Source organism: Acomys russatus, chromosome 1 (assembly GCF_903995435.1).
Source record: "Acomys russatus chromosome 1, mAcoRus1.1, whole genome shotgun sequence".
Taxonomy (NCBI): Eukaryota; Metazoa; Chordata; class Mammalia; order Rodentia; family Muridae; genus Acomys; species Acomys russatus.
This window is the reverse complement of record NC_067137.1, coordinates 13,174,315-13,200,609: the sequence shown is the minus strand read 5'-3', so window position 1 is coordinate 13,200,609 and position 26,295 is coordinate 13,174,315. Positions and strand designations below refer to the sequence as shown.

At 42.0% G+C, this 26,295-nt stretch overlaps 1 protein-coding gene across 2 annotated transcripts in view; it reads right to left on the bottom strand.

Annotated features, from left to right (window-relative positions):
* The window catches only part of Map4k3 (mitogen-activated protein kinase kinase kinase kinase 3), a 153,525-nt gene that overhangs the window by 58,877 nt on the left and 68,353 nt on the right, over nucleotides 1-26,295 (bottom strand). For both annotated transcript variants that reach the window (XM_051163766.1, XM_051163854.1), the window contains exons 4-12: nucleotides 18,241-18,305; nucleotides 13,860-13,915; nucleotides 12,865-12,912; nucleotides 9,989-10,031; nucleotides 7,828-7,900; nucleotides 1,510-1,641; nucleotides 1,300-1,362; nucleotides 1,132-1,213; nucleotides 937-1,047 (exon numbers count right to left, since the gene is read on the bottom strand). In XM_051163766.1, the coding sequence (XP_051019723.1) occupies nucleotides 937-1,047; nucleotides 1,132-1,213; nucleotides 1,300-1,362; nucleotides 1,510-1,641; nucleotides 7,828-7,900; nucleotides 9,989-10,031; nucleotides 12,865-12,912; nucleotides 13,860-13,915; nucleotides 18,241-18,305 (673 nt within the window). The remainder of the gene's footprint in view (nucleotides 1-936; nucleotides 1,048-1,131; nucleotides 1,214-1,299; nucleotides 1,363-1,509; nucleotides 1,642-7,827; nucleotides 7,901-9,988; nucleotides 10,032-12,864; nucleotides 12,913-13,859; nucleotides 13,916-18,240; nucleotides 18,306-26,295) is intronic.

Genomic DNA, 26,295 nt, shown 5'->3' with positions numbered 1-26,295 from the left:
AACCTGACCATCTACCTGATTATGGTGAGGAGCATCATTCTTTCAGGTCACCTTTGAACTTTGCATCATTTTGAGCACCTCACAATCAAATTGACGGCAGTAACAGAATCTGGCTGTGCCATGTATACTGAGCTGAACTCAGGCACCTGGCTATATTATGCTGAGAGGTGAATACACTAATAGATATGGTTTGCACGAATACCAGTGTTCCTGTCACGCCAGCGTAAGTTTATACTCTAACGCACACTGGCTTGTTTTGATTTCCTCAGTGGAGAATACAGATTTAGTTGTTAACAACTTAACCAACCCCCAGTATGTTACGAAGCCTGGTACCACGATTCTTTTTTTCCTTTTTCTTTCTTTCTTTCTTTTTTTTTTTTAATTTCAACATATACATTTATATTATTATACATGAATAAAATAAAATACATAAAGCATGAGACAGTCAGGAGTAATATAAATGTTACACTCATAGTGATTTGGCTATTTGTATTTGGCAAACCTGAAGAAAGCATCTTTCCAATCTTGGTGGGTCTAAATTTCTGAATGAAAAATCAATACCAGGGTTCTTACAAGAAGACTAGAGATGATGTTCTAGCATCATCTAGGTGTTTTCATTTGATGACTTAGCAACCTAAATGACTACTGTGAAGTTACCATAGTAATTTCATGTGGATTAAATGATTTTGCCTTTTCCATCTTCCACAAGTGTCATCAAGTTGCCAGTAAGAAAAATCTTGCAAGTGACTTCCCAGGACAAAGGATTAGTTACCTACCCCAAACAATAGTTTAAACTAGATCAAAAAGTTCAAACACTGATTTACGCACACGCACACACCCCCATGTGCACACGCACACACACTCATACACACACACGCGCGCACACGCACACACACACACAGTATTCTGTGTACTAGTTAGTGAAGCAGTTCATACCTCTGGGTCGTCGTCATCAAAGTCATGGTACGTGGAATGATCTGGGTTACTCACTTTATCCAGCAACTCTATCGCCAAAGACCTTGTCAGAGGCTGGGTGACAAAAGGATGCTATAAAACACACAAAACACTTTAGAAATTTGATTAAACATCTTATCTTGTAACAAAATGAACGTTTCAGGGTAAAAATAATACCTGTAGCAGCTTTTCTGCATTGGGTCTTTTTTTTGGATTTTTGGTAAGTGCCATCTTCACAAAATGATGGAAGCTATTTGACCTGAAAAAGGTTGAAAATTAAGCTTCTGTATTTTAATTCACTTTTTGCTCATCTTGCTAGAAAAGTCAATACAAAAAGATGCTTACCACTTCAACTTATCTTTTAGTTTGGGAGGCTGGAAATTGCTTTTTGTCATTAGAAATAATGCCCTGGAGGGGAAAAACACATTGCACACTGTAACATTTCACATTCTAAAAATAGCAATACACGCCTATCTAGTCCCAACAGGGCTAAAGTAAACTCCTGACGCAGTAAATGAGCACAGTTTGCACTGGGCCCAGTGTGGGCACACTCACCTCATTGGGTGCAGGTCAAACATGGGCGGCTGGAGCTCGGCCAGCTCGATGGCAGTGATGCCCACTGCCCAGAGGTCACACAGCTGATTGTAGCCTCCTTTCCTCTCAACAGCTGCGACTTCTGGAGCCATCCTGTAGGAAATGAGGCAGAGCACAGGGAGCTCATGTTTAGTGTGCTTTCCTGTGCTCTCTTTACCAGAGGCACACAGAGTTGCCAATAGTTAAATTAAGTTCTATTTAGTCCTTGAGGTCTGAAAATAGATACACTTTCCCAGAATTCTTGACATCTTATGGAAGGCATCTCAGACTCCTCAGTAATTCCTTCATTGGTTAGCTACACTAAAAAGTTTATGAAAATGTACCAATATGACAGTAACCTGCCCCAAATTTGTTCACATCCTGATCTCTTTCCCACAAAATTCCATAACGAAATAACATATGATGATAACATATCAAGTGGTCATAAGTGTTTTGCAGGAAGTTCATATCACTAACCTGAAACTTGGTAATTATTTTATTTCACCATTTCTTGGGGCTCATGGGTTTTCACATTTTGTATTTAATTTATACTTACTATAAACCTTTGAATGCCTTTAAAAAGTTTACAGTATAGTAATGGAGAAGCTATCACAATTAGTGCCTCCTTTTCACAATGTTTCATTTAGAGAGAAACAGCCCAAAATTGGCAACTTTTTCATGCCTTTTAACTTTGCTACTATTTTCACCTAATTATACTTTGACTTATATAAATGGTTAATTTTCAAATTACACAAACTTTGAAATCTTAAACCACAGTTTTGAAAGCAACTGAGAAAAACATGTGACTCTTCCAGTTCAAAAGAACAACTTGAGTGGGTGCCTTACAAATGCACATTTGTTTTCTAGCATGACTGAAGGAATCAGGTCAGTTACAGTAAAAATAAAAAGCCAGGCAACTTTCAAAACACTTGGTCTTAAAAGCAACTTGATCTCAAAATATCTCTTATGGGAATTCAAATCGTGATAAGAAAAGAAAAATTAAAGTGTGCTGGGTCTTATTACTGCCAGCTAGAATGCAGCTACAGAAGAGGGAAGGAGGTGCAGGGGCCGGCACTCAGTGGCTGGGCTCAGCCCAGCACACCAGCGAGCCTCACAGTGCCACCCAGGTGCTGCACGTCTACTCTGCCACTTACAGTCCTGGGTGCCTGTGAACCCGTGTGTCAGGGGTGCCTGCTACTACAAACACACAATAAGTGAAATATGACGAACCCTCTTATTAAAGACAAGTTTATAAAGACAACCCAAACCCTAGCCAGTAATATAAGAGCAGCGGGCTGGAGAGATGGCTCAGAGGTTAAGAGCACTGGACTGTTCATCCAGAGGTCCTGAGTTCAATTCCTGGCAACCACATGGTGGATCACAACCATCTATAATGTGATCTGATGCCCTCTCTTGGCCTGCAGGTGTACATGCAGGTAGAACACCGTATATGTAATAATAAATATGAATAATAAATAAGTAATTAAAAAAAAGATAAGAGCAGCACACCATGTAATAGATCCATATGGTGTGACTCCATTTGTAGGACACTTGAAGAAGGGGCAGAGGAGCTACAGAGACAGGTCAGAGCAGTTGCCAGAGGTGAGGGGTGGGTAACAGCAAGTGTTTCTTGATGGTCAAGTGTGTTTTATCTTGATGCTCACCCTTTACAGTACTATACACCGAATGAGAGTAAGTGACTGACTCAAAGGGAGGGCGGGCCTTGGCTCTCCACCGGGATTTACTATTAATTCCTAGTTTTCTCGCTCCAGCAGACTCTCTTGAGAAATTCCCTAATCACTCTGCAAGAGAGCTAGCGTCTCTGCTCTTAGACGGAGGTGGGAAAGCACTGCACAAGACTGAGAGCAGAGGGACTGGCCCCACCTAACTCACAGCTCACAGGGGGATCCCCACTCTACAGTGTGTAATCTCTGGAGCTGGAAGGAAAGATCAGCCTCATCAGCCAACACTAACGGCATGTGTACAGGATTGGCGACACTCCCCACGTGTGTGTGGTCCTCCAGATGCTTAAAGACAAAGTGGGAGAAAGCACTTGGAAAGACCAGTAGATTCCCTTCAAGTCCTTGCTCCTGTCTGAAGCAAACCAGAAGCAAGCAGAAGAGTGAAATAAGGAGAAACACAAATACATCTCTTTTGAGGTCCTAGGGGACATAGCTTATCTGGAACCACAGAGAGGAGACGGGCAACCCAAGGACGCAGAGGATGAGAGCTCAGAGCTGATTAGCCTCAAAGACTGAACCCACAAGCTAACATAAGTCAGGCTGAGGCTGGCTGAGAACAGGGATAGCACATAAGTGGCAACAGCTAACCCCCTGGATTCCTAGTTTCATGTACTTTTTTTAAGTGGGAGAAGTGGGGCGGAGGGGCGCATACCTTTATCCCGCAATTACTCCTTCCTTGTTTGCACAGGATGAGAACAGTAAGAACACACAGGCTTCTTTTAGGAATTAAGTAGACCTACGGACAGAATGCTGCCCTTTGCCTGCTTGCTTTGGGAACACTGACCACCAGGCCCATACCTGGCCTTTACTGCATACCAAGACATCAATCAGCTTTGCTCTCATATCCTGAGACAGGGTCAATTTGCTCCAGGCTGTCCTCGACCTGTTGGGTTTCAATGAGTTTCCTGCCTCAGCCTCCCCCAAACTGGGAGTATAGAAATACTACACTAGCATTACTAGTTGTAGAACCAGCTTGTAGCATCTTGCTTCATGGTGTGAACTTTTGAGGGAAACCTCTATCATGAAAGTATGAACTAAAAAGCTGAGGAATTCTTGCAGAAATCTGAAGATTTCTGACCCTCTCAACTCTAACACTGGCAGGCCTGCAACTTGCTATGTAGAGAGACCATCAGGCTAGCCTTGAACTCACAGAGACTGTCCTGGATCTTGAACATAAGTTTTTGGTTTTGTTTTTAAGTGGGAGAAGTGGGGTGCAGTGGCACATGCCTATAATTCCAGCACACAGGAGTCAGAGGCAAGAGGATCTCTGAGTTCGAGGCCAGCCTGGTCTACAAAGCGAGTCCTGGACAGCCAGGGCCAGGACAGCCAAGGCCACAGAGAGAAATCCTGTCTTGAAAAACCAAATACCATGAATCACCACGGAATGTCAATATATGAGGCATCTCCCGGCGGGGGCGGGTGGAGATATGGGCTACGTGGAAAAAACCACTCATCATGATGGCTCTCATGGGATTTCAGAAAAGCCACATGTCCAGTGCCTCAAATTCTAACCTAGTGCTCTACACCCCATCAAATGAGAAGGTAGAAATGCAAAGCCCTAAAGCTTTCACACCCAGACACCTCTTACCAGAAAGAGAGTAAAACATATTTCATGAAAGGTAAAAGAGGAAATCCTAGAATGCAAAAAAGAGCTCCTAGGGCAACACTCTGTTAAAGAGCTACACTTGCGTGTACATAGAGCAGAGTGGTAGGGGACAGAAGACTCCGGAAAGGGCTATACCAGGAAGCAAAACACGGGGATGCAGCTCAACTGTGAAGTGCTGCCCTGGTATGTGCGTGCATGCATGCATACTCAAAGGACTGATGACTTGACAGGTTTTATAGGTATAGAAAATCATACAGACACATATTACAGAACTGGGCAATGTGAGGAGGACCAGGATATCTTATAGGAGACTAAGAGACTTAAAAACAAAGAGTCAGGAAAACAGTGAGGAGTGATGGTAGACTATTAACTGAGTCAGGGAAACGGTGAGGAGTGACGGTAGACTATTAACTGAGTCAGGGAAACGGTGAGGAGTGACGGTAGACTATTAACTGAGTCAGCGAGAGCACTGTAAGGGCAAGACAACTGAAGACGAATGAACAAATTGAAATCCTCAACTATTACAACAAAGTCTACAAATAATGGCTAGTGCTAGACACAGCAAAAGACAGAGCTGTAACGTGTTGTTGTTGTTTTTAAATCATTTATAAACACCATTTTAGCTCTAGGTGACTTTTAAAACCTTGTATTTAAAAAAAAAAAAAGAGTCAAATCAAGAGCCAGGCGTGGTGACACACACCTTTAATGCCACACTCAGGGAGGCAGAGGCAGGTGGATCTCTGTGAGTTCAAGGCCAGCCTGGTCTACAAAGTGAGTCCAGGACAGCCAGGGCTATAGAGAGAAATCCTGACTCAAGAGAGAAAGAGAGAGAGAGAAGAGGAAGAAGGAAAAGTAGGAGAAGGGAGAGAGGGAGGGCGGGCGGGAGGGAGGGAGGAAAAGATCAAATAAGAAATGATATGTATCATGCTTCCAGTAGTGCAGCTGTGCACTGAGGTGGCAGACTAGAGATGTCTGGGGAGTGGCAGCATTGCCACTGAAGGCATGGCAAGCAAGACTGTGTATTAAAACCCAAGCCTCTGCTGCCCGCCAGTTTGATGACTTCCCCTTGGTGGGGATGCCCAGTGGCACACAGAGGAAGGGGAAGCAGGCTATCCCGATGAGACTTGATAGGCTGTGATCATACGGTTGGGGAAGAGGTCCCCTTCTGTCACAGACCTAGGGGAGGGGAATAGGGCAGAAGAGGGAGGGAGGGAGGGAGAGAGAGAACTGGAAGTTGCAAACAAGGGTATAACACTCAGGATGTAATCTGAATATATTATAATAAATGAAAAAACAAAAACAAAACCCCAAAGCAGCAATGTACCTGCCTACCACTGCCATCAGTGCAGTAAATAATGAGTGAAAGGACCGCCTCCCAAGATGGTAAAGACTAGCTAGAGCACAGGCCAGAAAGGAAGGTGGGCGGGTGACACTACTAGAAAGAGGGTGCGGAACTACACATGGGAGATTCCCGATGCCCAGAAACCTGCCTTTCACCATAGTCAACCAGGACTGCAAAAGGTTTGGGGAGACAACTCGGTAGTAGACTAGTTACCTAGCGAGTCCAATTCCCAGCAACACCATACCCAGCAGAGTTGCTGAAAACTGTGACAACGTAATAAATAGACCATGGAGGCAGAAAAAGATAGATATAAAAATATTGGGAATTCCTTGTTTTTAATAGCTGAGTAGTATTCCATCGTATAAATGTACCACAGTTTCTTAGTCCATTCTTCTACTGAGGGACACTTAGGCTGTTTCCATGTTCTGGCTATTATGTATAAAGCCACTATGAACATGGTTAAGCATATGTCCCTGTTGTGTGGTAGGGTATTTTCTGGGTATATTCCAAGGAGTGGGATAGCTGGGTCTTGAGGAAGCCCTATTCCCATTTTTCTGAGAAAGCGCCAGATAGCTTTCCAAAGTGGTTGTACTAGTTTGCATTCCCACCAGCAATGAAGGAGTGTTCCTCTCTCTCCACATCCTCGCCAACATGTGGTGTCATTTGAGTTTTTGATCTTAGCCATTCTGATGGGTGTAAGATGGAATCTCAGGGTTGTTTTGATTTGCATTTCTCTGATGACTAACGAGGACGAGCATTTCTTTAAGTGTTTCTCGGCCATTTGATATTCCTCTGTTGAGAATTCTCTGTTAAGTTCCAAGCCCCATTTTGCAATTGGGTTGGGGGTCCTCCTGAAACTAAGGCACCAGCCAAGGAGAATATAGGCAGTAAACTTCGAACCCCTACCAAGACCTAGCCGATGAACATGATATTCTCTACCATTGAGTGGAGAGTGAGATCTGACTCTCACACAAACTCTGGTGCCCCTTTTCTGACCCCCTGGATGGGGAGGCCTGGCAGCACTCAGAGGAAGGATAACAAGTTACCAAGAAGAGACTCGATATTCTAAGAGCATATATAGGGGGAGGAGGTCTCCCTCAATCACAGACATAGGGGAGGGGAGAAGGGGGGAAGTGGGAGGGAGGGAAGAAAGGGAGGAAACAGGGGAAGGGCTAACAATCGAGATGTAATATGAATAAAATAATAAAATGGAAAAAAACATTGGGAACCTAACAACTGTATCAATTTTATAGACTTTCCTGCTTTATGAAAACCAGTATGTAGGATATTTTCTGACCAAACATCCTTAAGAATACATGCTTAAATTACTAAAATTTGCTGATTACCTTTATGTAATCTGATTTAGGCCTAAGATTTCTGACCATTTTTTGTTTTTGTTTTGTTTTGTTTTTATGAGACAGGATTTCTCTGTGTAGCCTTGGTTGTCCTGGAATCACTCTGTAGACCAGTCTAGCCTCAAACTCATAGAGATCCTCCTGTCTCTGCCTCCCAAACTCTGGGATTACAGGCATGCACCTGTTTTTAAGAAATGCTGTATCCAAAAACGACAGGACAACAAAAATTTTTTAAATGAGTTAAAATAAAATTACCAATATGGGGTACCAATGAAGGACTTCCGTTTCGCAATTGTAGCTGTTATCTGTGCAGAAACTCCAAAATCAGCTATGAGAAAATGAGAGGAATAAAAAAATCATTTAAGGTAATACCAAAGTAACTTTCAATAGCTATTTTCATCAATTTCACAGAAACGGAACAATCTCAAACATGCCATAGTTTTTAACTTTGATGGACTGTTAAAATATCCCAAAGTAGTGTGCAGCACAACCAAATGGATTCCCACTGTAACGCACATGAATCAAACAACAACAAAGGTTAAAGCCAAATATTTTTGATAGGAAAGAAAGAGCTGAGGAAAATAAAAACTGACACTTACTGATACTGTATTTTCCAGTTTCTGGGACCTCTTTGCTTTTTAAAAAAATTATTAATTTATTCAGATTACATCTAAATTTTTATCTCCTTGCTTGTGTCTTCCCGCTCCTCCCTCCCTCCTTCTTTCACCCTGTTCCCATCCCCTAGGTCTGTGGCAGAAGGGGACCTCCTCCCTCACCATATGGTCACAGCCTATCAAGTCTCATCTTGGTAGCCTTCCTATTCTTTCTCTGAGTGCTACCAGGCCTCCCCACCACGGGGAAGTGGTCAAATATGAGGCACCAGACTTCATGTCAGAGTCAGTCCCTACTCTCTGCATGACTGTGGAGAATGTCCTGTCCATTGGCTAGATATGAGTAGGGGTTCAATATGTACTGCATGTATTGTCTTAGATTGGTGCAGTAGATTGAGCAGACCCCCCTGGGTCCAGATCCACCCATCATGATGTTCTTCGTGTAGGTTTCTAGGACCCTCTGGATTCTTCTATTTCCCTATTCTCCTGCACTCCTCTCACCTAGAGTCCCAATAGGACTGGGACCTCTATTTCAAGGGGTCTTACTAGAAAGGACCATTAAGTAGCCATATGTTCTAGTTACTCTCTGCCAAACACAGGATGATATCTGCAGACAAGATGCCCACTGGTAGACCCACCTAGCTTGAAAAGACAGCAAAGCATAAGCCTGCGCAGCTCCTTGCCTCCACAGCACTCTGCAGCCAAAGCCAATGCTGACCACAGTAGGTTTGCTGCTGCTTCTTGAGCACTCTCAGTTCTGCCCCTTTCTAGTGTGTCCATCCTGAGACAACACAAGGTATGGACCACAGCAGCAGACTTAGCTGCTCTGAGAAACTGCTCAAAGGACACAGCATGGCACGCACAGCCCTGAGCAGAGCAAGGTGAGTCCTTTCTGCTTTCCTCATACTGACCGGCTGCTGGGGGAAAACTATGCTGTATGTTAATTACTAGACAAATACTTTCAATCTGTCAGTCCTATAGCAGGATGTAGGTCAAGGCAGTTTTGTTTGTCTGTTTACATTGTGTAGCTGGGAACAAACCTAGTGCCTTGTATATTCCGGGCAAGGGCTCCCACTGACCTAATAGCCTGAGCCCTAGTATCAGTTTTATAAAACACATGCATATTTTGGAATTTGGTTTGCCCTAAGTAGTTCAAAATAATTGTTCCACATTTGTTACTGCATTCTTGTTACCAGTTAATAAAATTACTACATTGAACCCTTTTCCTACTTTAAACTCATACTAACTCATTACTGGTTTGAACTTTATTTTAATCGTTCGTACCTTGTAAGTTACTGTTTGAAGTAAAGCAGCACTTAGCATCTTAATTATATTCTTATATAAATAATAGTGGCCTTGTTTCTTAAAGTTGGATAAATGATGTAGGATTTTCAGAGTTACTGGATTTTTAGTTTTTTGTTTGTTTTGTTTTTTGTTTTTGTTTTCCTTTCCTCTTTTCTGGTTACAATATTATAGAGATTTCCTACTAGGAGCCCAATCCCTGGGTTTAGAGGTAAAATAGGTACCAATGCATATTACTTTGTGGTATCTTTACAAAAAAAAAATCTGTTTTTTGAGAAGGACAAACTTCATCCTTGCTTGGGGAAGGACAGGTGGACAGAGAGGGACGGGCCCTGCAATGAGATCTCCACTGAAAAAATAAGCATGCTAGTGCTAGGGATGATCTAGGGCTCGGGACTTGTAGTCCTGAAAAACAAACAAACAAACAGACAAACAAAACCAAAACAAGCCCAACTATATCTTAGAAAAGATCTGTGTGTGTGATGGAATTCTGATTTACTTACCTAATTTCACATGACCGTTATCCGTTAATAGAATGTTAGCGCCCTTCAAAGTGAGAACATTTTAGTTGAGTGGGAGGCAGACATTTTATTAGGTGAAACATATAATAGGTTAACTATACATATTAAATAACCACAGCCTTAGACCTAGACATACTTAAGTTTAAAACGTGTTCAATTAAAATGTTACATAATTATAGGAAACACTGATGGCTACTTTTTAGGTAATTTTAAGATGTTTACATAATGTGCTCCCTTAAAAAGGGCTCTTTGCTAACACGGTATGAATGCTAACACAGACATGATACATTTTCATCTAAACACTATTTCCTGGCTGATCGCATACCACCACTATACTAAAATGTTATTTTAACCTAGCATTTCATTTGCTCTGATTATACTTTGAATGTGATTATTATATTTCCCATCCTTAAAAAGCTGTTTTTCTGGGAACTCACCAGTGCTGGCACGAGAGTGTCCTGCTCCTTTGTGAGTGAGGCTTTCTATCTAACGGCTTTCTCAAGAGTCAGCTAGCACACCACCCAATAGTCGTGGGGCCACAGCTGTCCCTATGCAGCTTTGAATGAGCAAGCCAAGGTAGGTCGCTTTTTAACCCAAGGTGCTGGTATGATTAATAGCCTGGGGGAAGTGGTCTTGGAACCCTCTACCTTTAAGCAATAAGAGAAAGAAGCAGCAGAAGAGGAGAAGAGGGAAAAAAGAACCCTAAGCCCCTGGAACATCATCACCCATGAAATGGAGCTACACCCACATGTAATACCACTGACCTATGGGATAACGGAGAAAGGAAGGAAGTGCTGCGGGGCCACAGCTGGGATTTAATGCATCCCCCTCTGTCTGCCAAGTCTTTGGTATGTTCTCTCCCCACTGTCGTCAGGTTAATTTTCCTAAGTTACAACTTGTACCGTTCCACATACACACATCACAGCTTCTGACTCATCTGCCTTCCCCGCTATCCATCCCTCTTTCTCTCTGAGAGACGACTGCCTGCCAGTTCCGATGTACAGCGAGGAGCATATAGGTGCATATAGGTGAGGAAGAAGATAAAAAACGATTCTCTGGCCCAATGAGAGTCACAGTGAGGTAGGAACAAGCTCTCTGAAAGCTGAGGACACTTAAGCAGAGTCTCAGTGACGTACAATCGACAGCCACACCTAAATCTTCGACAAGAACATTCTAAGAAGAAGGAACATCAAACACAAAGACCTAGAACCAGAATGAGCTTGGAATACCCCAGCAACAGAAAACTTAGTGTGGCTGAGACATAATGAATAAAACGGGGAGGAATGGAGTGTGCGAAGAGCCCAGAGAAACATGCGGGGCCTGGACCACACATTACCTTGTGGGCCACAGGCCAAGCACCTGCACTTCTACGTGAGTACTATGGGAAGTCAATGGTGCGCATAAGCAGGGGAGCAGTGTGATCTGGCCCTGAGAGGCCAGTCTGTCAGTCAGTTATAACAGTGACTACAGAAGCACTCGTGAACAGGAGCAGTGCAAGCAGGAGGAAGGCCACTAGAGACACAGCTGAGGTGACTATAAGGAGACTAGACAAGGGCAGAGGCGGAGTGTATAGTCAGAATTTACCAAAACGAAAGCCTGACACACGAGTCCTTGCACAAGGGAGCACACAGCTACAGAGCCAAGCTTATCACCTACGGAACCCATACACTTTCTGTTCCTAAATAATATAATATAGACATTATATTCTCCAAAATAGCCTCATGGTTCACTTTGTAAATCTGTTCGTATTGTTCTTCCAACTCAGAGAGCACGCCAATCTCCACTTCTGACAAAAATCTACCAGCCCTTCCCTGTCGTCTACAGCAGTGACAGGGAGCACAGAGCTCTTTTAAGTGGCTTCTGGGAAATACCCAGAGCAGGAGTTCCATGAGGAGTTCCACGAGTCCACTTATATCCCAGGGAACACAGAATGTGGGGTATACAGGTGTTTTCTGAGGACAGACTCCAGGGCTTTCATCAGGGACCAGGAAAGCAACATGAATCACCTCTCCTGACAAAGGGTTAAGAAGTTCTATGCTACAAAGACTTGGGGAAGTAAAAGAGGGAGGGAATGGTATAAGGAAGTAAACAAAGAAGGGAGGAAAAGAAAATAAAGGAAAGGAAGAAGCATCTCGACTGAAGAGTACAGTGTCGACTGAAGTCCTACAGTACAGGACCCTCAGGGGCCCTGACTGAGCTGATCCAGCACAGCCACTGCTCTCTTCCGAGAGCCAAAGAGAAGACCACAGAGGGTGTCAGGCTCCACTCGCCCGAGTAGGTGCATTATTAATGATATCTTACATCCCCATGTAAGAAACGTTTCCTTAAGAGTGATAAACTAAGTTGACGATACAGTGAGCATACAATTTACTGTGATCTTATGGAAGCTATGGCTCCAATTCGTATCTTATAAACACTTACAAATGAGCTTAAAACAAAACAAAACAAAACAACTATTAGAACACTAATCCAGCCAGGTGTGGGGGTGCTTACCTATTATAATTCCAGACTTGGGAGACAAACAAAAGGAGCAGGGATTCAGCTATGTAGTGAGCCTGAGGACTGCCTGACCTACTTGACATGATGTCTCAAAATACTGCCAAATGAGCAAATGTCCCAACTGACCACTCAATCCCATACTTTAGAGGGGTAGGCTTTATTGTATATGAACCTGCCTCAACAATGCTGCTCTAGAAATGCAGTGAAACTTAGATCACTCATGTAATATACTTCATTCAGGTAGCAAACTTACCAATGGGATAGTCAAAACAAGTCTGCTCAGCGATTGGATTAGAGTGTTTAAAAGTGGAAAATGGGTTATTTAAAAATGAAACACAGGCCTAAAATATAATGTATACCTTTATATCTCTGTGCATTTTTCCTTTACTGTGAAGATAACACAATCCCTGGAGTTAAAAAAAAAAAAAAAAAAGCAAGATTTAGCAAACAGCACAACTTAGTAGTCACTATTTTATTTCCTCTTTATAGAAATCCAAGCAGCAAGTATCAACTGATTGTAATAAAGTATTATAGAAGACAATAGAGTCAAGATGAGAAAGAAAAAGAAAGCTCAGGCAGAAGCACTGGTTTTTCTAAAATAGCATTTAGTAAACTCTGCAAATTGTTTGAGGTTTTAAGGTGCACGTCCCACTAGAATAAACGTGAATTTCCATTCCCCTGATACTAGTCAATGCTCAAGCCTTTCCTTGTCATTAAGCCCCATAGTGCTTGAATTTAGGTTATATTGTAATCTTTAGGCTTTCTGGTATTTAACTGTACATACAGCTTGCGTTTATACAATTTTTAAATGTATTAAGAGCCAGAGATAGCTTGGTACAGAGCACTTGTCTAGCATGTGTGAGGCCTAAGCTCAACCTTCAGCACCACAAAACCGAAACAATACAAATAAAGAAAATAATAATAAGAGTTAAGATGTTTTTAGATCTAGGTAGATATTTTAAGTTAATAGAGATGAGATATGATAGATATTGATTTACATTCTGAATTTTAGACTCAACAAGGTAGGAAAGATGTTTACTTCAAGTTTGCCAAATACAAATAGCCAAATCACTATGAATGTAACATTTATATAATTCCTGACTGTTTCATGGTTCTTCCTTCTGTATGTAGTTTATTATATATATGTGTGTAATAATATAAATGTATGTTAAAAAAGAAACATTAAAAAAAGAAAAAATAAACAATAAAGTCCATAGCAATGTATAAAAAATTGAAAATAATAAAACTGTATTAAAAGTCTTCAAGAGTTTATCACACTAGATTATCTTGTCCCTTAACAGCAATGATAGTAAATGAACACTTAGTAAAGAAGAGCACTGTAAATTTCACTTGCCTGTAGTGTTTCTCTGCTAACATACGCAATCTGCAGCTCTGAGAGGGGTCCAGTTACTGTCAGAGAAGGAAGTAGCATTAGCAAGATTGAGCAACACATTCTTCCAGTAAGAGACCAAGTTTATAAATTCCATTAAGAACAGACTCAACTAAACAATTCCACTGAACCCAATGCCAAAAAGGCAGAGTTTTTAATTTTAATTATTTTCAAGTCTGACATGCTCACTGTTGGATTTCTAGTGGTTAGAACAGTGCCTGGCACAGAAAAGTTACAATGTGTTTATACACAATTTAGTGACTAACTTTGATTATATTTTTATTTTATACATTGCTGAATCATAGATGTTAAAAGAATGCCCAATTGGCTTACCTAGCTTTCATTAACTTCTTTATTGATGAGTAACATGTATCAGAATTGGCTTTAAATCAATATTTTTCCTAAAACTATTACCATTATAGCTATAAAAATTAATGTTCACTATGAAAATTCTAATCAATACAGAAGTTAAGAAAGAAAAAAATCTCTTACACAAAGCATTACTCAATAATAATATAAAAAGTTTGGCCTATAATATATAAATTGATTTTATACAGGCATTTTATATAATACACAATCTTCAATTTATGATGGGTTATGTTCTAGATGAATTAATTTTAAGTGAGTAATATGTTAGGTCAAAAAAATGAGTTTCCTATGCCACATATGACATCACAAGTAAGCAGCCCTGGATCCCATGAACCATCAGTTGTTTACCTCAGGGCCTTGCTGCTCAGTGGGATCAGCAGCTTGCCAGTGCTGTCTAACAATACAAGCAAGAGTGCACGTGGCTCTCACTTTACATGGTAGAGACACATAGCCTGGTAAAAGGTACAATTCAAAATTTGGCGTGTTGTTTGTACTCAGTATATGCACCTTTCGTGGCATTGCGAAGTCATAAGTTGTATGTGTATGTACTGTACATACAAATGAGCAAAAACTAACTCAGAACACACGGTTCTGGAACCTGCCCTTTCATTACATAGACATTTCCTATAGCAATATACACGCCTTAATTTTTATGAAAGCTGTCTTGTGAGTTGCACTGATAGATCACCATGTGCTGTTTTAAGATTGTGGAAAGGAGAGGAGCCTCTCCTTTGTTTCCTCCAGAAGCCCCTGTCCTGGGTGGGGCTGGCCCCGACTGTAACGGGGAGAGAGAACCAGCAAGAGTGAAGGGTATTAGACACACTGCACCCTTGATAAGAGCTGGAACGTGCAGCATTTTCACCAGAGGCCACTGCTGTTCATCTCCTACATACAAAATGCCCATGGAAGGAAAGCTGCAAACCCTCCATGGAGACAAAGGCCAACGGGGAACTCTAGCTGATGGCAACTTCCCTAGTCAATCTGTGGCCGTTGTTTCTAAGTCCCCAGTTTGACGGTGCTGCCTTTGCGCTGTTATCAGGATACCCCGGGCTCTTCTGTTGGATGCTGTGAAATCATGAATTGGTGTTGTGCAATCCACCTGAAGCTTCTTCCATTTATCTGCTATTTGCTACCTGCTCTTTTACTTTTGCTTGCCATATACTTAATGACTTACTGAAAACTGAAAGTATGGCTGTCATCGACCATTCTCTGGATCTATAGAACTATACAAATAGTATTTCCTGTGTGGGCATTTGCTATGGTTTGAGGATATGTTCCTCTAAAATTCATGTTTTCCATGGCGTATTTATTCACCTGTGACTGCGCACTCATGTGTAGGTGTGTACAGGCCACCTGAGGATGTGGGCTATTTTCCTCAACCACTCTCAACCTTAATATATTGAGACAGAGTCTCTCACTGGCTGGTCTAGCTAGTGATCTTGCTCTGGGATTCCCTGCCTCCATCTCACAAATATTGGGATCACAACACTAGCCTGGCACTTAAATGGGTGCTGGAGTTCAAATTCCTGCCCCCACACTCGCCCGGAAAACACTTTGTCCTCTTAGCCATCCTTCCAGCTTCTCATGCTGAGTCTCCAGCATGACAGGAGCAGCATCCTAGGAGATGAGCCCCATGAGACCTTGAGGCGACTTTCTTGAGGACAGGATTAAAAGCAGCGTGCCAGCCAGTCTTTGCTGCCCTTCCTTTCCCCCTCCATATGACAACACTGTATGAAATCACCTCTCTTCCTGGACACTGGACTTGCTGGCACCTTGCTCTTAGATTTCTCAGTCTCCATCACTACAGGAAACATTTCTTCTGCTTATGGATCACGTAGTTTTAAGCAGTGTCTAAGAGAGCACAAGTGACTATGGCAGTTACTAGTGTAGTAGCTAATCTTCATTGTCGATGGGATTAAGTAACAATGGGGAAAATTGGTGAAGCACAGATGAGTGTGTCTATGATCACCTTTTAATAGACAATTAGATCATGAGGGCTCTGACCTAATAGCTATGTTGATATTCAAATGGCATATCATGGCATTGTGGAGAGTAGTGAAAAGTAAGAGGAGTTGGAATGGGGCAGCTGGAAGAGGTAGGCCATTGGGGACACGTCCTTGGTTCTGTATCTTGCCTTGGATCGCTCCAGTATTGACTTTTTCTTTGCTTCTTGTAGGTCAAGGTATAAACAGCCTCCTCCACTGCCACGACCCTCACTCTTTTAGCTGTACCCAGGTTTCCATGAAGTAATCAATGTCCTGGCAGTATGTAATATTCTTTGACTAGTCTGTAATGCTGTATGCTTGTGCAGATATGTCAAATAAGCTTCCTCTTCTTTTTGCATAGTCCTCTCTACTCCCCTGTCTCCATGTTTCCATGATGTGGGGAACAGCATAATTAGATTTCTTTATCCAATGAAAGAGAAGTTCTTTTTTTCTGAGAACCCTAGTGCTTGAGGTTTTCCTTTGATTTATTTTTTAAGATCACAATTGGGTGAAGGATATGGTTTGGTGGTAGAGCACTGCTTACCATAACCATAGCTCAGGTTTCAATCTAAAGCATCATGCATGCTCTGCCTGGCTTTCAAGGATCCCACATCTGATTCTAGCCCCTAAATGTGCCCTCTTAGTCTAACTGGAGTGACCTCCTACATGCCATTGTCATCGCCTCACCACTGACTTATCCATTAAAACACACTTCCTCCTGTTTCTACCCAAGAGTTGCCTATCTTTTCAAGACAAACAAGGCCCACTCTCCCCTCTGAGCTTTTAAAGATTTCAGAAAACCTACCATTTCTTTTCTCCTTCTTTGATTGGGGTTGTAATATACTAAAACACTGGCATATAAAATAAAAACACAGCAAGAACCCACTATTACATCATTCTTATGCTAGATAAAACCTGCAGCAGGAAGATAAAGTGATATTAAACCAACTCTGAATAGTAAAATTCCCATCAAAATGCCTTTTACCATCTTCTTTAGACCCTGAAATTATCTCAGAGTCTCCACACTGGAGGCTATAAACTCAAATTCTATATGAAAAAAATAAGAGAAAATGCCCAAATATTTTCTGAAAGATTTACTTTTTGAGTTATGAAGATACTCTGTTTTCTATTAATAAAAAAGTAAACCTGCAGAGAAAGAATATGCCTACCCCAGTTAGAACTAGGATAGAACTGGGAGACAAAAAACCCCCACAGGAAATAGTAAAACCAGCTTATCTTATGAATTTTCTGTATCATACCACAGGCTACCGATAAAAAGCTTTAACCATTTTCCAGTTCCCTAGATTTCTGCACTAAGAGAATGAACAAACATTTAAGGACTGAAAGAGAAGCCAATGACTTCAGTATCATTTCTCTTGCTGAGAAGAAACACCATATATGAGGCAACTTATAAGAGATATCAATCAGTTTCTCAGGTGAGTCCACTATGAGTGTGGCAGGAAGCATGGTGGCAGGAAGCATGGTGGCAGGCACGGAGGCATGGTGCTGGAGGAACAGCAGAGGCTCATATCTGATTCACAAGTGGCAGCCAGAGAGAAACCTCACAGCCCACCCCCAGTGACACACCTCCTCCAACAAGGCTATGCCTCTTCCAACATGGATCACACCTCCTAATCCTTCCCAAACAGCCCCAGTAACTGGGGGCCAAGCATTCAAACATGAGCTGATGGGGACATTCTCATTCAAGCCACCACACACACGGCATTCTGTGTCATAGTATTCCGTCATCAAGAACTTCATATGTCTATGAGGGCACAGTTTGAGTCTTCAACTACCTATGATGTTCCTTCAGAGTCAGCAAGTATACAGCTTTCTCTTGAATAAAGCAAATGCCCCTTTCATCCATATATATCAAGCAATTAGAAATTAAAGTGCAGCTTTCTTTTCTTACAACAGCATTAACGTTTGGATGCAGCAGAGCGCAAACTAAGAAAGTGTGTTTAGCATTTACAAAGGAACTCTGGCCTCACCGTGATATATGTCCTGTAAAGAGCCACCTCCACAAAACTCCATACAGATCCAAAGTTTATCTCGCCTGTGAAAAGAAAACAGTCATGCATTATGTCTTTATGATTAAAATGCTTTGTAATAATAACACTGAAGAACTATACAAACACAACACACTATCTCTTTAAAAAGCCAACTACTCCCACATAAATGACTTATTGCATTGCTATAACCCAACTCCATGTGTTACTACTTAAGTTATACCATTTATAGAATATAAAGCTGTCCTGAGGTACATTCAAATGAAACTTCCCTTTAGTTAAAAATTTCCTGTTCTACAGTTTACCATTTACCCAGCTTTAGCACAGAAAATGTCAATCCATCCCAAGCACATCACTTTGATAGCACGCTTAACAAACAAATGTAGATGTTACATCAAATGAAGATTCCAGAAAATTGATCACTGTTGTTCAGACAGTATTGTTTACTCATATCCTGATAGTGTAATCATGCAGCGACAATAAAATACTTAGCAAAGATTTATATATCTTTTTCCTTTGTTTATTCTTTCATTCAATCATTTATTACTTTTTCTTCTTAAAATACACCAAGAACTCTGGGTCAAATGAGACAGGAAATCTCTGGACTTGATAAACTCTAACTGCTCCATACGTGAATGAAAGTATGAAGGAATGAAATAATAAACCAATTAGATCAGAGGACAGGAAAACATGGACTCTGGCCCAAATCTCGTCTGTTGCCTGGTTTTGTATAGTCCTGGAACAATAAATCCTTAAATGGTTGAGGGAGATTAAGAAGAGTATATTTGACAAGTGACAATGATGGGACTTTCAGTGTCATAAAGCTTTATTAGGATACAACCCTATTCGTCTACTTATTTACTGTCTAAGCTAGACTCCTACTAAGATAGAAGATTTGAGTAGTTGTGTCAGAGGTCATGGCACTTAAACAGCCTCCAATTTTACTACATGGGCCATGATCGACAAGTATCACGTGATTTCGCCCACGCAGAAAGTCAAGCATCTGAAAGTGCAATAGGGGCTCCTCAGGAGTGGGGCGAGAACCCAGAGAACGAGGAAGAGGGAGAACAGGGAGAACGCCGAGCTACATGCATGTACTGTGGGATATCACAGTTGCTGGGATGAAACACCACGAACACTTGGAGAGGGAAGGGTTTATTCAGCTCACACCCTCACACCACTGTTCATTATGTACAAAGTCAGGACAGCAACTCAAACAGGGCAGGGGCCTGGAGGCAGGGGCTGATGCAGAGGCCATGGGCTGGCTCGCCCACATTAACCACTAATCAAGAAAGCGCCTTATAGGCTTGCCTACAGCCTGATCTTAGGGAGCTATTCCTTAACTGAGGTTCCCTCCTCTCAAATGACTCCAGCATGTGTCAAGTTGACATGAAACTAGGCATGCAACAGTGAAACTCAGTAATTTGTACAAATAATACACAATTATAATTTTTTTTGAAAGCTACAGGTATCTTACAAAGAAAAATGTTCCTGTATTTTTGGATTATGTGCTATGAGAGCCCAGAGATGAAAATGTCTTGTCAAATCAAGGGAAGGTTTTGTAAGGAGACAACATTTAAATTCAGTCTTTAAGTTCAAATAGGAATTCACCAGTGAGAGACAGAGATGGGTCTGTGGCCAAGAATGGAGACTCGCAAGAAGACTGCATGTGCGAGAGACTAGATAACAGAACACAGCGGCCAGAGATGAAGCTGGACCAGGTTGGGGCCGCACTGTGAAGTGATTCCTGGCTATGCGCTCCTCAGTATAGTTACCTTCACCTGGATAATCTTTAGTTTGTCAACATCTCTCTTGAAATATTGCATTTAAAACCAAGCACTAACTATTCTGAGTACCACATGAACAGCGTATTACAAAGCAAAGCTGTTGGTGTTAACAGGGCTTCAGATATGGTGGTGGTGGGGTTAGCTAGACCTAAGTGTTGACTTGGCTGTGTACAGTAGACCATGTGGCATACAGCAATCACGTGAACTACCAGGGTAGAAAGGTCAGCGACCTTGATAGTGTGTCATAACAAGGTACCATGGTTGAAGAAAGTAAGGCTGAAGAGGGTAAAACCCAAAAGATGTCAAAAACCACTGGAGACTGACAGTTTGACCGTGTGCCTTATGAACAGAATGGGTACACTACCAGCATGGCTCATGTACACATTTCTGTTGTTTCTGACATGGTACATACAACAAATACAACCAATAGAAATATCAGCTGGCTGTCCAGTGGCCAAGTTTTAAGAGCTCTCAGAGTAGCTGGCTGTGATCTAATCCAAAATGCTGAAGGCGAGGCTGGAGAGTTGGCTGGGTGGTAAAGCATGTGTTCTTACTGAGAACCCAGATTCAATTCCCAGGCCCCATACGCTATATCCATAACTATCTATAATTCCAGTCCCAGGGGGTCCATGGCCTTTGAGGGCACCAGACATACATACACACAGGAAATTACTCATGTATATTAAATAATGAAATATGTAAGTTTTAAAAATATAAAAAAAAAAATGAGGAAAGCATCTCTGACTAGAGGCTGCTACACTAACATGTTTAGGTTCACCACAGAACCCGACAGCTGCCTTCTTTTCTGAAACACCATGATCCATGTCTTTTATTAATGCACGTGTATGTACAAGTATGTGGAGACCGGAGGGAAAATTTGGGTGTAAGCCTCAGGGATAAGGTTCGCCTTCTCTGAGACAGGGTCTCTCACTGACCTCAAGCTTGCCAATTAGACTAGAGAAGCCCCAATGGCCCCCTGTCTCTGCATCCCCATCTCTGAGATTAAAGTTGAGCTAGCAGGCCTGGTATTTTTATGTGGGTCTCAAGGGCTGGACACAGGTACTTGTGCTTGCAAGGGAACTGAGCTTTTCTGCCAGCCCTGGAATTCTAGATATATTCTGCTTATCAGTTCTTTGTTGGATCAATAGCTAACAAAGATTTCTGTATCCTCAGGCTGTATCTTTACTTGTATTATAATTTACCTTACAGTCATTTATTTAAATCACCTTAAATTGTTCTAAGAACTCAATGAAGGTGTAAGGTTATTATTATTATTTTCTCTTTTAAGAATAAAAACACTAAAATGAGACGGGATTGACTTGGTCCTGCTTTCCACAGCGGCCAGGCTGGCTGCCACTTGTAAGTGCTCACTGATGACATGATTAATAATTTATTCACGATGTTTGCTGAGGAATGGCTGACATTTGATTTGATTGTATTTTTTAGAAGTCATCTTTCTCCCTTTTGCAAATTAGTCATTGATTATCTCTAATCTTCAATGTCTCTTCTATTTGTGGAAGGACATCTCTTGATCGTGGATGGCAATCACACCTGCTAACTGTTCAGTGTGAGACAGAGCTTATATAAAGCTAAAAGCTTAAATTCATTTAAAGTGTCTTGCTGCCTTGTAATTACCTCCTCACCTGTCACAACGCTTCAGCTCCAGCTCAACACTGCATCCCTGCCCCTTTCAGCTTGCAGACAGTTCTCCACAGCAGAGAAGGTGAACAGGGGATTAGTTTTCTGGAGTCTTTCAGATTCACTGCCACTGTATGTAAAATGACTTCATTCCCTGTCTCTTCTTACTTAAATACAGTGTTTATTTACGCTATACAGTGACTTTTTACTTTATACAAGCAAAGAAAAAATATACACTATATATGCTGATACTATTTAAAGATGCTAAAAATGTTTTACTTACAACACTCCATTTGGTGAGAAAATTTTTATTATAAAAAAGTAAGAAAGCTTGAATAGTCAGAATGTCTTAGAAAAATGACTCCATCTGTTCCCAGATGTCTCCATTGTGATGATAAATCTGCAGTGTACTGGGTCACTCACTAAGCCATCTGTCTAATGGGATGGGCTGAGTCAATGGGCCCATTCTATGCAGGCCAACAAATTATATGGATCTTTGTGGCTACGTATCTAAACTGAAATAAAAGTAACTACAAGATCAATGTTAAATAAACCAGCATTAGTGTAATGCCTCAATAAATGCTTAGAAGCCTTTTCTTATTTTGTAAGGTTACCTTTCTACCTAACCCAAAAGTAAATAGACAAATAATAGAAAGGTAAATGGGTGTGTGTGTGTGTGTCTTTCTCTATTTTAATCTTCCAGTTTGATGGTTTATTAGAATTTATAGGAACCAAAGTTCTAACAACTATTATATTGATCTGACACTCTTATTCCCAAAATACTTTTTTATCTTCCCACATACCACAGACTTAAAAATAATCAATAAACTAATGTGATTTATACATCACTCACAAGGACAGTACAGTTAGCAAGTGAAGCACCGTTGTGAGCAGGCCCGCCTGGCCTCCGCGCTGCCGGGAACAGCATGCTCACCTGCTTCTCCCTGGGCCACCAAAGGCTGCACCACTGTATTCTAATAACCCAAGCTCATCTTAAGTCACAAGTGTGAAAAATACAAAGTTCAGGAACATTAGATATTTTCATATGGGCTAAGTCCCTGGGAGTCAAATTGGAAATCTTTCGGTTCATTTAAAAATAGATACTAAAAAACATAAAGACAGGTGGCCGTCCAGTGCGCTCTGTGCTTAGGAATATAAAGTGAGCAACTTACTCTAGCAACCTCAGTGCAGCCTTCTCCACGGTACACGCCTTCTCCACAGCCCCAATCCCCTCACAATCTAAAGAGACACTAGCAGAGAACTGGGGAGTCACAAATGAATTAATTGCAAGACGTACCAAGGCACCAAGGCCCTCGGGTCTTGATTTGCCTGATCCAGTGTGGTTGTGTTCACACTGGCGACAGGTGAGGGGTGGATCTACACAAAGAACTCTATTGCCTTTGCAACTCTTCCGTATCTAATAAGTTCCAAAATCAAGGTGTCCTGTAAAGGGTAAGTGTACACTAACAGTAACAACAGCAGTCTTTTTCTCTGTCTAAAGAAAAGCTAGGGTGCTGGAGAGATGCCTCAGAGGTTAAGAGCACTGGCTGCTCTTCCAAAGTTCTTAAGTTTAATTCCCAGCAACCAATGGTGGCTCACAACCACCTATAATGAGATCTAGTGCCTTCTTCTGATGTGCAGACACATACGAGGGCAGAATACTGTATAAATAATAAATAAACTTTAAAAAAAAACTTAAAGAATGGGGGCTGGAGAGATGGCTCAGAGGTTAAGAGCACCGACTGCTCTTCCAAAGGTCATGAGTTCAATTCCCAGCAACCACATGGTGGCTCACAACCATCTATAATGAGATCTGGTGTCCTCTTCTGGCTTGCAGGCAGGATACTGTATACATAATAAATAAAGAAATCTTAAAAAAAAAAAAAAAAACTTAAAGAAAAAGAAAAGCTAGGAGCCCAGAGTTAAATTATGCTTGGCTCTAATGGGGTTAAAGGATACATCTTTGGTGATTTCATTTTTTTTTTTTTCTTTTAAGAGAAACACAAATATTCAGACACTATGCAGCATGTAGTTACTTGATTTAGGTCACAGAGGCAAATGCAGTCTGTGTGGCATTGTTAAGATTCATACTGATGACCTGAAGACCCTGTTAGAAATGGCAAGAACTCAGCGCAGCAGGAGCTCAGTCTGGTCTCTCCATGAAGTGAGAGTAGACAGCTGCTGTAAAATGGGCCTCCGGACCTTAACTGGGGATCTGCTAAGACAATTCGTGACCTGATTCTGATCCCTCAGGGCAGGTTTGTCAGAGGTCAAATCACACTTGCAGTCTTCATCTTTTTGTCTAAATCTGCTTTGATACATTGTAAAAGCAACAAAGGAAGAAAGTTGGGAGTATTTTGGGAGTAGCATGTCAAACTCCAAACCCCTTACTTTACCTTTATAGAATAAGCTGGCTCCATTTGGATTTCTAGGGCTAAGTGATAATGTGGGCTAAAGAGGCATCAGTGAGGGAATGGGTAGAGCTAGGCTTACATCCTGCGAGTAACAAGCAACTGCGCCTCAAGAAGAAAGAGGTTCTATTACGTCCCGTTTTCTCATCTGTGAAAGAGTGGGCTGGATGACAAGACCGCTCTGTCCTTTCCAGCTTGAGCACAATACAAACCTAATTCTTAGGATTCCATGCCCCTCTCCGGTCCAAGTCTGTACTTTGTCAGGAATAAAGAAGACACTGTACAGAGCTAGAGAGACTCTTCATCTGCCTTCAAGTCGCTCTTATCAGTAATGGCATGGTGGACCACAGTCACCGGGCCAGAGCAGCGCCCTCACACTACACTCCCATCCCACTAAAGGAACTTGGGTAGTTAGTTTGCTTGGTTTTGTTTTTTTGAGACAGGGTTTCTCTGTGTAGCCTTGGCTGGCTTGGACTCGCTTTGTAGACCAGGCTGGCCTTGAACTCACAGAGATCCACCTGCCTCTGCCTCCTCGAGTGCTGGGATTACAGGTGTGCGCCACCACACCTAGCTTCTCAGTTTTATTTTTAAAAGTGACCCTAACTTTGTTTTAATTTTGGTTTGAGGTGGGGAAATTCACTATAATCTTTTCATTTGGATAAAACTAAAATGAAAGCAAACTTGACACTAAACCCTTTGAAGCACCTTGTTTGTAAGCTGGAGCATACCGCTAACAGCACTAATATGATCAGCTGAGGCACTGATATGACGGCGCTTTCAGAACAGGGAGGTGCAGCTGGGACGGCAGTTAGCATCTGGCAAGCACTGTTATGTTCTAAGCGCCGCTCTTTCCATTTCACATGTCCTAACATCGAGTCTTCACAGGAGTTAGAAGATTAATCACACAGGTGTTGTCACCTCCATGTCACAGAGGAGGAAATGGAGACACTAAATGACCAAATAATTTGCCATAAGTAAGTCACATTGTTAACTACTGATGAAAGCCAGGATTCTGACATTTTCACTCCAGCCTGTAATTTCTGTATCATACTGTTGTCTTCCTGGAAGAAGACTGCAGTTGTTTTATCACATGAAGGGTGCTGTTTATGTAGGGTTAGCTTTGCGCATTCACAGTGCTTGGGAAACACGACTAGACCCACATCCCAGGGAAGCACAGCTCTCCTTACAAGCCCAGCCTGCCCTACGGAGCAGGGGCAAACAAGCCTCTGTGCAGTGGTGACTTTCCCTGTGTCTGGAATCACTTGTTGGCACACAAACTTAAGTGGTTTTAGGAGGCTGTTTCTTCAAGTCTACACGGAACTGCCCTGCTGGGCCTACTCCCTGACACAGGGACAGGGCCATGCATAGGTGCTGAGACGGCCCTCTTAGGCCTCTACCGATCCGCTCCTTGTTAAAGCAGTATCACACTGACAGTTAAGGACACAAACAGGACTGTGCAACAGCACTGACCTACTCTGATTTCTTTCCTGTCTCCATCCAACCTACCCTGCTTACCACACACAGCTACAGTGAGAAGAGCTGCTTCAGTTTGTTAAACAAACTGAGGAGACAGGAGACCGGATTCCCAGAGTCCTCTCTTCCTGTTGTGTTCAGCAGTGTTTTCTATGTGGGTCATATGAGAACAGGAGCCTGTTACGGACATATCAGGCCCCACCAGTAATGGAGGAAAACATTCTCTAATCTTCCTGTTGGAGGGACTTTAAAAGCTTCTTCGTCACAGTGCCAGCAGGCTTGCTGCATATGCAGAAGTGAGAGGAGCCAGGTTTAAATCTGAGGGGCTCGTCTACAGCACATGACCTGACGGCCTGCCAAAACAGCACAGGAGCTCAGTTCATAGTCAGAAGTTCACTTTGGGACCTGGAAAGCATGCTGTGCAAGGAATGACAGTTCCTAGTCTTCTGAACAAAATGACACAGAAGAAAGAGGCCAGAAACACAAAACATTAAAACCAACACCAACAACAAAACCATCTCGGGGAAGAATACTCCTCTCTGAATTCTCTTAGCCGAAGAAAGAGGCAGCGGCTGGTGTGTGAGACAACACCCAGACCTCCCAAGTCACAAGCTAGTGACACCTGTAACAGAATTACCATAGTAGGTCACATGCAAAATGCCATTCCTGTAAACAGAAAAGATCCTACATTCTAGGCGAGAAGCACAGCTTTGGAGTCAACTTTATTC